Source organism: Asterias amurensis, chromosome 15, assembly GCF_032118995.1.
Source record: "Asterias amurensis chromosome 15, ASM3211899v1".
Classification (NCBI taxonomy): Eukaryota; Metazoa; Echinodermata; class Asteroidea; order Forcipulatida; family Asteriidae; genus Asterias; species Asterias amurensis.
The window spans coordinates 3,205,053-3,216,746 of NC_092662.1; the positions used below are offsets into that span (position 1 = coordinate 3,205,053).

Sequence of the window (11,694 nt, forward strand, 5' to 3'; positions counted from 1 at the left end):
CTCGACTATATAAAAAATTGGCAATTCAAAATATGATTACAAATAAGAATCATGGCACATTAATTGTGTGGCCGGAACTTCATCAAAATGAACAAACAAAAATTTAATGCCTGTCGATTTTAGTAAAAATTTGAACTTTGAGGAGACAAACAACAACTCAAACCACGCGTTTGGGGAAAAAACCCAATATTTGTAATGCCTACTACGAAAGCTATATTTCAAACCACCAATTACATTCAAAGACTTAACCTCAAAGGAATTTTCCTTCATAATTATCGGTTTATTTGAGATTGAACGAGTGTAAGATAGTGATACAGAAAGAAACCACACGTTAGTCTGCAACATCTGACGTCACAAGGCTCGTGAGTTGAACTTGAACGTGAATGTCAGAAAATAAAACGAAAGATTTTTTTTCAGCAAATCTGTCTGCTGACGTTCACGTTTTTGCTCGCGTCACGTGCAGCACCGATCCATTAGGCTCCGCCCACGACGCACGTGTGACCAAGAACACGTGGGGCTCTCCAATGCCTTTCTGCACAACTCTGCCGCGCGCGCCAAGATACGCGCACGCATGTCGGACCTTTGTCGGACCTTCGTTGTGTTGTGATTGGTCAATACGCAATGGGGCGGAGCTTAGTGGATCGGTCAGAGATCTGCTGTCGAGCCCAGTCACCTTTGATATCGCATCATTTCACATGACCTTCATGGCTCTTGAGACTTGCAGTCAGATCACATATAATAAACCAATAACTGAGGACCGTAGGGACCAGTCTATAACCACCAACATGATGGGTCACTCGACTCTCTGCTCCACTGAATTTCCCTTTAAAATTGAGTCATCTCTCGTTAAAATAATTTACTAGTAAAACTGATATCATGTTAATATCAGGCAGTGCACATCATAACACCAAAATGAAATCAAAATAAACAAATATTACCAACTTTGTGGAACACATTTAAATTTTAAAAAGCATTTAAAATAGCCCACCTTTTACAACCAGTGTACCGATATCATGCTATCGGACAATGCACATACAATTTAGATCAAAATAACATCAATACATCCTCGGTAATTAGAATATGATTTTTTTACATCGGCAAACCTAATCGACTAAATTCCGATAATAAATAATATTATTATACTTGTGTGGACGGCACGAATTGACGCCATAATGTAATGCGACGATGAAACACTGGACAAAGCAATGCACTATAAACTTGCAGCGCCTATGTGGGATGAGCAATAAAGCCTGAACATTGAAGTCATACTTCGAGGCTCATGAAATACGTCATAGAGTGGTCTCTAGTCTAGGGCGATGCCCCGTCCATAGTCACCTTTTCACCTATGTGACACATACATTAATTTTTCATGGAAAAAGTGCAGCTGCCAAAAGTCACTTGATCAAAACACGCAATACCAAAAGCTTACGTCATTGCAAGTTTATCCAATGAGATGATTGTATCCAATGAAATCACTGGTTCCGAAAGGCAACCAAGGGGCTGTCTGTATCGTTGCGGATGAAAGACAGGGTACCAGCCGTCGACTTCACCAAACTGTTCCTTCAGGAATAAGTTACGTATCCATAGACGTCTACCCATTGAAACCACCCTAAGTTAGGACGAGCGACTCGTCCTAACTAGAGAGCGCTTCATAAAATCGGCTGCCGTCTAGATGGGCAAGAGCCATGCTGGCAAGAGCAACTTCCCTTTGACCTCTCCAAAATTGGCATTGATCTGGGCCCAATGCTTACCACAGAATTCTGCCCTTACGGAACCCTTGTAGAACACAATTCGAATTCCCAATGCTATTACGTCGTGTTAAAGGAACACGTTGCCTTGGATCGGACGAGTTGGTCTTTAAAATGCGTTTGGAACCGTTTGTTATAAAACGCATAATATGGTTAGAAAGATTTTGTAAAAGTAGAACAATGATCTACACAAATATCCCTCGAAACTGCGTGGTGTTCCTTTTACACGGTCGGCCATTAAATGGGAGTCAAATGTTTGACTCCCATAATGGCCGAACGTGTTTCTCTTAAAGGAAAACCGTGACATTCCGAGGCATGTTTGTGTGGATCATACTATTCTACTTTTAAATTATTCATCTAAGCATATGCATTTCATATCAAACAGCTTCAAACGCTTTTCAAAGACCAACTCGACCGATCCAAGGCAACGTGTTCCTTTAAGTTCACCATGCAGACGTTTTACATTGATGAGATATCAACCAATTCAGAGATTCGTTTAACATGGCGTTTGACGGCTGATGTATTCCCGCAGAAAGCCCAAAGTTGCTTGCTTTCCACACTGATTTGAAATGAAAGCAAAAACACATAAAGGGCTATTAATTTTGTTTAGTTTGTTTTTATATTACAAAAAACTCCTCAGTCAATATGAATGCCCGAGAAACAAAATTTGATTATCAAGAATTCCCAAAAGTTCTGGAGTAGGGTCCACGTCAATCTTCCAAAAGACATTTTGCATTGGGAAGAGTTTTCGTTCCGGTTTTACCCATAATAGTCAGAATGTGTGTTCGTACTGTATACTCAGTCAGTATAGGGTTACTTCCCGATTTCTGTGAACAATTTACATACACATTACTCGGGTGGGATTCGAACCCACGACCTTTGCAATTCTAGAGCAGTGTCTTACCAATATACAACTGAGATTGCCCGGTAGCTAGATAGGCAGTTAGAATCATACAATTCAATTTACCTCTATTAGAAATGTCTTATCCTCCTGCTCCATGTCCCAATCGAAGGCCTCCAAGTACTGTGTGTTAATTCCGATGGTGCGCTGGTAATCAGAACTCTAGAAAAGTGAAGAAATTTTGTGAATCGGAGACACAAACCTGTTATCAAAATATTATCACTTTTAATTTCTTGTATAAATTATGCTAAACTTAAATAACTTTTTTTTGTAAACACAACAATACCAATTAAAGGCTATTGTACACAGCCGGTCTACACACTATGGTAAAAGAATACATTTTGTGTCCTTTATAGTTAAATTGGCCGATCGTGTTAGTACGCAAAGTAAAAGGAAGATCACGCATTATTTAGAGGCATGTTTGTATGGATAATTATATCCTACTTTTAAAACATCTCTCTCATCATAATCGATTGCATTACAGACGGGTTCAACGTTTTTCATTAACCAACTCAACCAACGTGTTCCTTTAGTATTCCTTTAATTGTTTCTTCGTTCGTTGATACTAAAAGAAAAAGAACAAGTCACATCACTTTTGCCGATAGAGCCTTCTCGGTATATGGACCCAAACTCTGGAATAAACTTCCCAATCACATCAGGGACACAACATCATTCAACACATTCAAGGCATGAAAGCCCACTTGTTTCAGGAGGCCTACCATTAATGACTTGTTTTTATTTTCTTCCGTGCCTCTTAGCACCTTTGAGAAAACTTTTGATTAAGGCGCTATACAAATTACGTTTAATTGATTGATTGAAAAACAACACCAAACGAGTAAAAGTGCTTCATATAGAGTACGCAAACAATAAGACGATGTGACTCTGACGTCACACGAAAACAATTACATGATTCGCGCGCATACCGCCGGGCAAAACCTTTGTGTTTTGGCAGCCAGCTAGAAAGTGTACGCAATCTTACTGTGACTGCGCAACTCAGTGCCCGGCGAAACATGACGTATAGAGTGTTTTGTCAACAGAGGGCGGTTTGAATGACAACATAGGTCACATCGTCTGTACTTACTCTTGTTGTTACACGCTGTACGTTGAGAAGGACAGTGTCGACCAGAGAACCAAGTAATTGAGTAATACCCTTGATCTTATGCCGTTCGTATCCACATAGAGTCTGCAGTAGGTCCACATCTCGTTTGCCTGCCAGTTGGACAAGTTCCGAGTACTCAATCTAGACCAAAATAGTGGGGCAAAATAGGAGAACTATTTAAAGGAATGATGCATTTTATAATGTCAGAGAATGCAAAGAGTAGGACCATTGCAGAATATTTCTTTTTAGAACAACAAACAACTTCAAAAATGTTCAAATGGCTGCCCGCTTGTTATTCTACCAATCTATTTTATCAAAAGAAAATATGCAATGGCCCTTTAGTCAAGTATCTTTCTAATAGCATGCTCGGACACGATGCCAAATTCCATGTTTTTATTATCAGCGGGCACAATCCCAATCTGCCGCTATAAACTCACACTGACTTCATCTAACCTTATGTTTTTGTTTTCAGTTTAAATTTGCATAATAATTATTTGAAATGCTGAAAATGTGCCAAGGCTATTTTAAATTTATTGGGTATTAGATTAAAAAACTTGGTTGGAAAACTTCTTTGAAACTTAAAAAGTGTGTATAAAGTAATCTCTGGTTTAAAAATAAACATCGAAGTTTATGCCAAAAGATACAAAATAATCTTCGCTTAGAACACAATAAATAAAAGTGAGTAAATTAAATTGTATTTTTTCTTTTTACCTCACCACTATTATCGGTGTCGATGATTTTAAAGATGTCATCTGGATGTTTCACACCGTTAAAAAGTATGTCGATGTCATCATCCGAGAGCTAGAGGAAAAACAAAGGATTAATATATCTAGCATCATTATACTGTAAAGGAAGCTATCATGATTCTCTCCATTATGCCACGTATGCCGACGTTGTTATTAATACATATTCGGTAACACCATGTGTGTAGCTACTTGCCAGGGGCCAATTTCATAGAGCTGCTTAAGCAAAAAATTTGCTTAAGCACGAGAAATAGCTCGCTCGTTTTACGCATGTTACTGGCCAAAATTTCATGACATATACATTGCTTGTGACTAGTATGAAGCTATTGTTTACTAAGCATAACAATTGAGTGGAGTCTTCGCAGGTAATCTGATTTTACTAAGTAAGGATTTTTTTTGCTTAAGCAAAGTTTTGTGCTTAAGCCGCTCTATGAAATTGGGCCCAGGTATAGAGTTTGTTCTTAGAGAACTGTCTTGCTTAATTCTACCGGTATACCGCGGAGAAGTTCGGGTGTTTGGGAGACTTCTCGGTTCTGAAAAGAACTGTCCTGCTTATTAACTATTACCTGGGCGGGATAATAGAAATAGTCTGGGACTACTATAGCTTTAGCGTATAGAATCGTAATTAACTCGTTCTTGGAGTCTGTTCTTGGAGTCTGTGTACATTGGCGAGACCGGTAGAGACTTCACTACCAGGCTGAAAGAACATAAAGCGCACTGCCTCGAATGTATGGACAACAACTTTACAGTGACTAGTTCAGAAGTGTCTGTAAGACTGATTATTCGAGTCTTAAGACTGACTAAAAGACCAATAATTTTGCATGTAAGACTATTTAAATTTTCTTGCAAGACGACTAAATAATTGTGCACTTATCTTTAGAAAAGTCAAAAAAACTAAACCATTTTGAAAGACGAATTAATATTAGTAATTTTGAAAGACGAATTAATATTAGTCATTTATTGACTATGTGGTTTGACTAATCTTTTGATTGGGTGACACACATGAAAGATTGGTTAAATTAAACAAATTAAATTATAAAATTGTTTAAGGCAAATATTGAGTAAGTGATGTTTTCAGTAAATACTTCAGTGTACTTTATGTCAGTTTGAAACTAAAGTTGTGCTTACCTCCTTAAAGGAATTTCTGAACTCGTGTATAGAGACGGTACCATTTTTGTCAGCATCTGCGTGGCCCAACATGTTAACCAGTCGCACTAGAGCATCTTTAATTTTCTCTTTTGACGCTTGTTTTTCATCAAAATTCTTCTCCTTTTTCCTTAATGAGAGGAATTAGGGACAACAGTAACACCCAATGAATGATTTAACAATATAACTATAAGATTCATCTGTCGACGAGTTGTTTGTGTTGCCATGGAGAGGGTATTGCCATAGTGATTTGTATTGAGGCATCACACTTCGCTTGTAAGATTTGTGCACAATTTAAGATTTATTTTATTGTATTGTAAGATCAATCTTGGCTATTCTGAAATCGATGTTGGGCTTACTACACAAGTTTCCGTTTCAGAGCGCTGCTAACCATAAGCACTCGAAATGGCATCCTAAATTGTCGGTGCTTACTAAAAAATAATGTAATGTAAATCCAATGTGGCGCCATCTGGCGCCTAATTTTCTTGGTAACCTGTAAAACACGCCTACGCTTTTAGCAAATTATTGTTCGTTCAGTTAGCACGAAGAATTAAGCACCGTGCATTTAAACTGTTTACGCAAGATTGGCAAAAACCAGATAAGGGTAAGTCAGAACGACAATTCTGTGCCAGCAGCCTCTTGGTGGCGCTCGATATATGATTACACCGATTGGAGAAGAACACTCACCGTTTAAGTTTTGTGTCTGGGGATGGGACTTCCTTGGCATACTTGCGGACTCTGTCGTCGAGGTCTGTTTTCATTGTGTCCTGCTCACTCGCGGAAAACTGTCATTAAAAAAGCGAGTTATTTTGGCGCAATCAATTTGACTATACTTTCGATCCACTACTTAAATCGTAATAGTAAGCATATTACTTGAATGTCAACTTGAATTAAAGGATTACATAACTTACCAAACATACACCAGAGTTATTTTTGAACACATTTCGGTTTGGAATTACATGGACGCCACGCAGGCTATGGCCTCTGCTACCCTTGGTCTTGGCCTTGGTGGCACTCCAGAAGTTCCACATAGACTTAAAGGGAAGGTACACGTTTGGTAATTACTCAAAACAAGGATTAACTTAAAAACTGACTTGGTAACGAGCATTTGAGAGCTGTTGGTATTATAAAACATTGTGGGAAACAACTCCCTCTGAAGTAAAGTAGTTTTTTTAGAAAGAGGTAATTTCTCACTCAAATAATAAAAGGATTCTAGCTAGAAGTCTTTTATTCTTATCTGAAAGCAAGTTCGTCCAACAAGGGTGTTTTTTTCTTTCATCATTTTCTCGCAACTTCGATGGCCAATTGAGCCAAAATTTATGTTCACAGGCTTGTTATGTTATGGTTATGATGGGATACACCAAGTGAGAAGACTGATCTTTGACAACTACCAAACGTGTATATACCTTCCCTTTTAAAGATTTGCCAATGAAAGTTTCCCTTTGCAAAATGTATTTAGCCTTGCCCTTTCAAGGATGAAACTCCGGGCCTGACACTTACCAGCAGAATTCCTAATGTCTTCTTGTTGACCGTCCCAAAGCGTTTTGACATGTCCCACTGATCGCTAACATTCGGTTTACAAAGTCGCTCAAAGAAATTGTCTTCCCGGTCCATTGATAAATACCAGCCTAAATAAAACAATAAAAGGAGTTACAGCAAGTTTGACACTTTCTGCTCTCTCTGTGCACACAGACCAAAGACTTTCGAAAAGAAGCATAGGGTGTGCCTATGGCAAACATTTTGGTCATTATGTGAAAAACCCGTAAGCAGTGAGATATGGTGGACACATTTCAAGGACACTCTTTGGTTTGGGCACATTTTTCTGCAGACACTCAAACCAAAGTAGTCATTTGGTGTCCGCCATACCTAGCTCAAAATGGGCTAATGGTTCGTGTTCTCCATAATTTTGTGGAAAGAGCCGGTTTTGGGTAGGAGATGCAATGACATGTCATGTACGAGCGGTCAAACGCACTGGACATAAGCTCCGAGGTTCCGACTTCCATGCTTCATTTGTAATGAATCTGTTCGGAAATGGCTGAACATGCAAGGGGCAAATTGTATTGTATTAGTAACATCCTCTTGATCGATAATAGCTCAACAATATACCTACCATCAAAAGCGTGGACTGGGTAGTTGCACAGAAGACCGCCATCAACAAAGTAGTTCTGTCTGAACTTGACCGGTCTCAAAATAGCTGAGAGGGGGATACAACATTGCAACTTGAAACACAAATAAAGTATTTAAAATAGTATCAACATTTTAGTTCGTCAGAATTGTGTTTTGGTTGTTGATGGTTTGACCAGAGATTCGGACTCACAAATCATTGTGTATTGCAAAGTTTCTACATAAAATATGCCGGTCACTTTGGCTTAGAGGAGGGTTCGTGAGATGCAGACTCTTTTCCCGAGGTCAAAGGTGACTATGGACAAGGGCAACGGCAGATCCCTGACGTTAAGTGTTACGCATGATGTTCAAAGTTTTTCAGCAAACGAAGCTTTTCAATACCATACAATAACACAGATAATGGAATTCGATTTTACTACAACCTTGACCCCTCGTTTAGTAGTACACCATATCCTACCTGGAATAGAAGCAGAAGCCCTGGCAGCGAGGCAGATAGGCATTTTGGGCGTTGTCTTCGCATGAAAATACACGGCGTCCATCATATTCAAATCAGCTCCCACCATACATAGCTCCACGCCGTCACGTTCCTTGTATAACTACGTACACGACAGTTTGGTTTACAAGTTATTCATTTATCAATTTTCATCAATTCATTTTGATTAAAAACCAACTGACACAAAGATGAATTATGTGGCCATACAAGGTAAACATTTTGATAAAAATTGCACAAATTAAATGACATAAAACTGCACCACCACAGTGGTAGGTTATAGTGCAAGTTATGAGCTTATAATATTGGTGAACAATAGGCATTCCGTTATTCGATAAGTTTGGACTTATCGTGTACGTACACGATAATGATCGTGTACGTACACGATAATGATCGTGTACATACACCATAAGAAAGACTCAATATTATTCATGTTGGAGCAAAACCGTAAATTACAGACTAACCTGCCTGAAGGTAAAGTTCCTGTCTCCACCAGTCTTATTGCACACGTTGTCACCTATCCACCTCTCCAGCTTCTTTCCTGGGTGAGCGCCCAAGTTACGGACGAGATTCACCAGTCGCCCAAAAATTCCCCACTTCCCGTCTAAATTCAACAAAAATGGATTTGTGAACCGATAAAAAATAACAGAATGAAAACCATCACAGGCTAAGCTACACAACCCACAAAAATAAAAGCAGACACAACAAAAACAAAAGTACAGACAAAGACCAGATCTAAGATTAACAATTCCATACACTCTTACCATAAATTAACGGTGAGAAGTTTGGACCCAGCAGTTCCTGTATTTCGTAGGAGTCGTAACCCAAAGCTGAATAAGTAGCTACGATACTTCCAGCACTGCTACCTGCAAATCGTTTGATATTCTTCATTATCCCTAGCTCCTCAAGTACCTAGGATTAAAAACAAAACCCCAAACTGAATCAAGCATCACTCCATGAGAACCGTATTTAGTTTGCACTTTGGTACAGCCTCGTACACTCTTTTGGGTCAGATAAAGGACCCATATTCGGTTCACGCGGTGCCTGACCCTTGTCTGGGTCAGTAGGGTCATGTGGTGCCTGATTCATGTTTGGGTCAGTGTGGTCACGTGGTGCTTTACCTTTTCTGTGTCAGTAGAGTCATGTGGTGCCTGACTCATGTCTGGGTCAGTAGGGTCACGTGGAACCTGATGTCTGGGGCAGCCTGACCAATGTCTTGGTCTTAAGAGTTACGTAGTGCCTGACTCATGTCGTGGTCAGCCTGACCAATGTCCGAGTCATTAGAGTTACGTGGTGCCTGACTCATGTCATGGTCAGTCTGACCAATGTCTGGGTCCTTAAGAGTTACGTGGTGGCTGACCAAGTCTGGGTCAGTAGGGTCACTTTTGCCACTTGTATGGCACAAAATGTGTGTAAAGAATGACACAGAAGTTTGTCAAATCGAAGCACAAATTATTTCAAATTTCAAATGTTTAACCAGTTCGGGTCAGCCTGACCCAAGTAAGGGTCGGGATCAGTAGGCCCCGTTATCCGGGTCAATTCTGAACACGGAGTTTTTAAAGTATATAGGAAAAACTGTTGACTATAAGGAATGACCCCCCCCCCAAAAAAAAAAAAAAAAAAAAGAAAAGAAAAGAAATAATAATAATAATAAAAAATAAAAAAATAAAAATAAAATACTAACATACATGTACGTCTTTAAGTTTCTTTAAAATGTCAACAGTGGGAAATGGTGGGAACAATTTGTTGGTATCAACTTTGGATGTACAGCAAATAGTTTGTTTGCAATTAGCCAATTACAGAATTGTTACTTTAAAGGCACTGGACACGTTTGATATTGTCAGTATTCTTACTTGGTTGTATCCCAACATAATATGCATAAAACAACAAACCTTTTTTGCTCAATTGGTCATCGACGAAGAAACAATGAACACTCTTGCTGCATTACTTTGTGTGCTTTAACAAGATGCGCAATGGAAGAGTTCAGTTGAAAACTTTTATTATTTGAGTGAGAAGCTGCCCCTTTCTCAAAATCTACGTTGGACCAGTCTATCACAGATAGACTGGGTTCAACAGCTCAGAACAAGTAAGTTTCTATGCCTTCAGCTATTTAAAAAAAACATAACTACCAACCGTGTCCAGTGCCTTCAAAGGATATCTTGATACACTTACTCGAATGACTCCAACGTAAGACATACTCTTACTTCCGCCTCCCTCGAAAGCAAGATTTTCAAAAGGAAATTCACATTCTGCAAACTCTCGCTTCTCGGCTTCAGTCAGAATCGGTACACGTGATTCCTTTAATCTGTAACACGCTGTTGGTGCATAACGTTTTCCTTTGGATCCACGCTTCACTTGTTTCGTCTGATGAGATGGTGATTGAAGAAAACCACTGAATGAAGCTTCAGCCATTTTTCAGTGCCTAAGTCTCTAAACAACCATGGAGGTAGAACTACCGTCCTCAACCGTAAAACTGTGGTGAAATCTCGTTGTGAATGACAGTCCAAGTGTTATTAACATTACCACTCGGTTCATTCACTCTAAGTACATAGTACACATGCAATATGGCCATGAATTTGTGCACGTGCTATTCCTAGTTCCGGTTTCGCACAATGCTGTCTACACACGAACACGGGCCTACTAAACATACCACTCAGCTCATTCACTCCAGGTACATTGTGCAATGTTCATGAAATTGTGCACGTAGCTACATAATATTATTCAGAGTTCCGGATGCGCACACTGCTGCTACACACGAACATACATTGTACATGTACATTTCCACTCGCTCGTCACCAACAGGTTTTGAAGTAACAAAGTACGAGTTCTGTCAACCACTTCTTCATGTTCACTGAGGCATGCGATGACAAAACCCATTCCTACATGCCCGGGGTCAATAGGTAAAGGGGCCAGATCAAAGGGGGGGGGGGTGTGATGAGTCATACGTATATAGAGAAACCCTTACCGCATTTACATAAATACACCTGTAGCATAATTGGCAAAAAAAAAAAAAAAAAAAAACAACCCTCATCTAACCTTTCTCCATGGTCTAACATCACAGATTTACATTCAACTTATGATGATGAAAGTAGAAAACATCCCTTTTAATATTTCTGTCTGAAATGTCATATTTGATGAGAAATAAATACCAGTTAGTGTTTTATTCATGTTTAAAGGCAGTGGACACTATTGGTCATGACTCAAAATAATTATTAGCAAAATACCTCACTTGGTAACGAGTAATAGGGAGAGGTTGATGGTATAACACATTGTGAGAAACGGCTCACTCTGAAATTTCAAACTTTCACAGCTTGGTTATTTTATGTATATGTTGAGATACACCAAGTGAGAAGACTGGTCTCTGACAATTACCAGTGTCCACTGTCTTTAAAAATAACGATGTCATGCAAAAATAATGTGTAATCGGTTTTCACTATTTTCTC

At 39.2% G+C, this 11,694-nt stretch overlaps 1 protein-coding gene across 1 annotated transcript; it reads right to left on the reverse strand.

Moving 5' to 3' along the window:
• Positions 1-135: 135 nt before the first annotated feature.
• On the reverse strand, positions 136-11,026 carry LOC139948177 (uncharacterized). The gene is made up of 12 exons (XM_071946236.1): positions 10,424-11,026; positions 9,016-9,163; positions 8,716-8,855; positions 8,219-8,357; positions 7,748-7,831; positions 7,138-7,265; positions 6,325-6,422; positions 5,620-5,767; positions 4,460-4,549; positions 3,731-3,889; positions 2,716-2,811; positions 136-2,307 (listed from the first exon to the last, which is right to left on the reverse strand). Exons 1-12 carry the CDS (start codon positions 10,661-10,663, stop codon positions 2,245-2,247), a joined length of 1,533 nt encoding a protein of 510 aa, XP_071802337.1. The 5' UTR covers positions 10,664-11,026; the 3' UTR covers positions 136-2,244.
• Between the last annotated feature and the right edge of the window lie 668 nt (positions 11,027-11,694).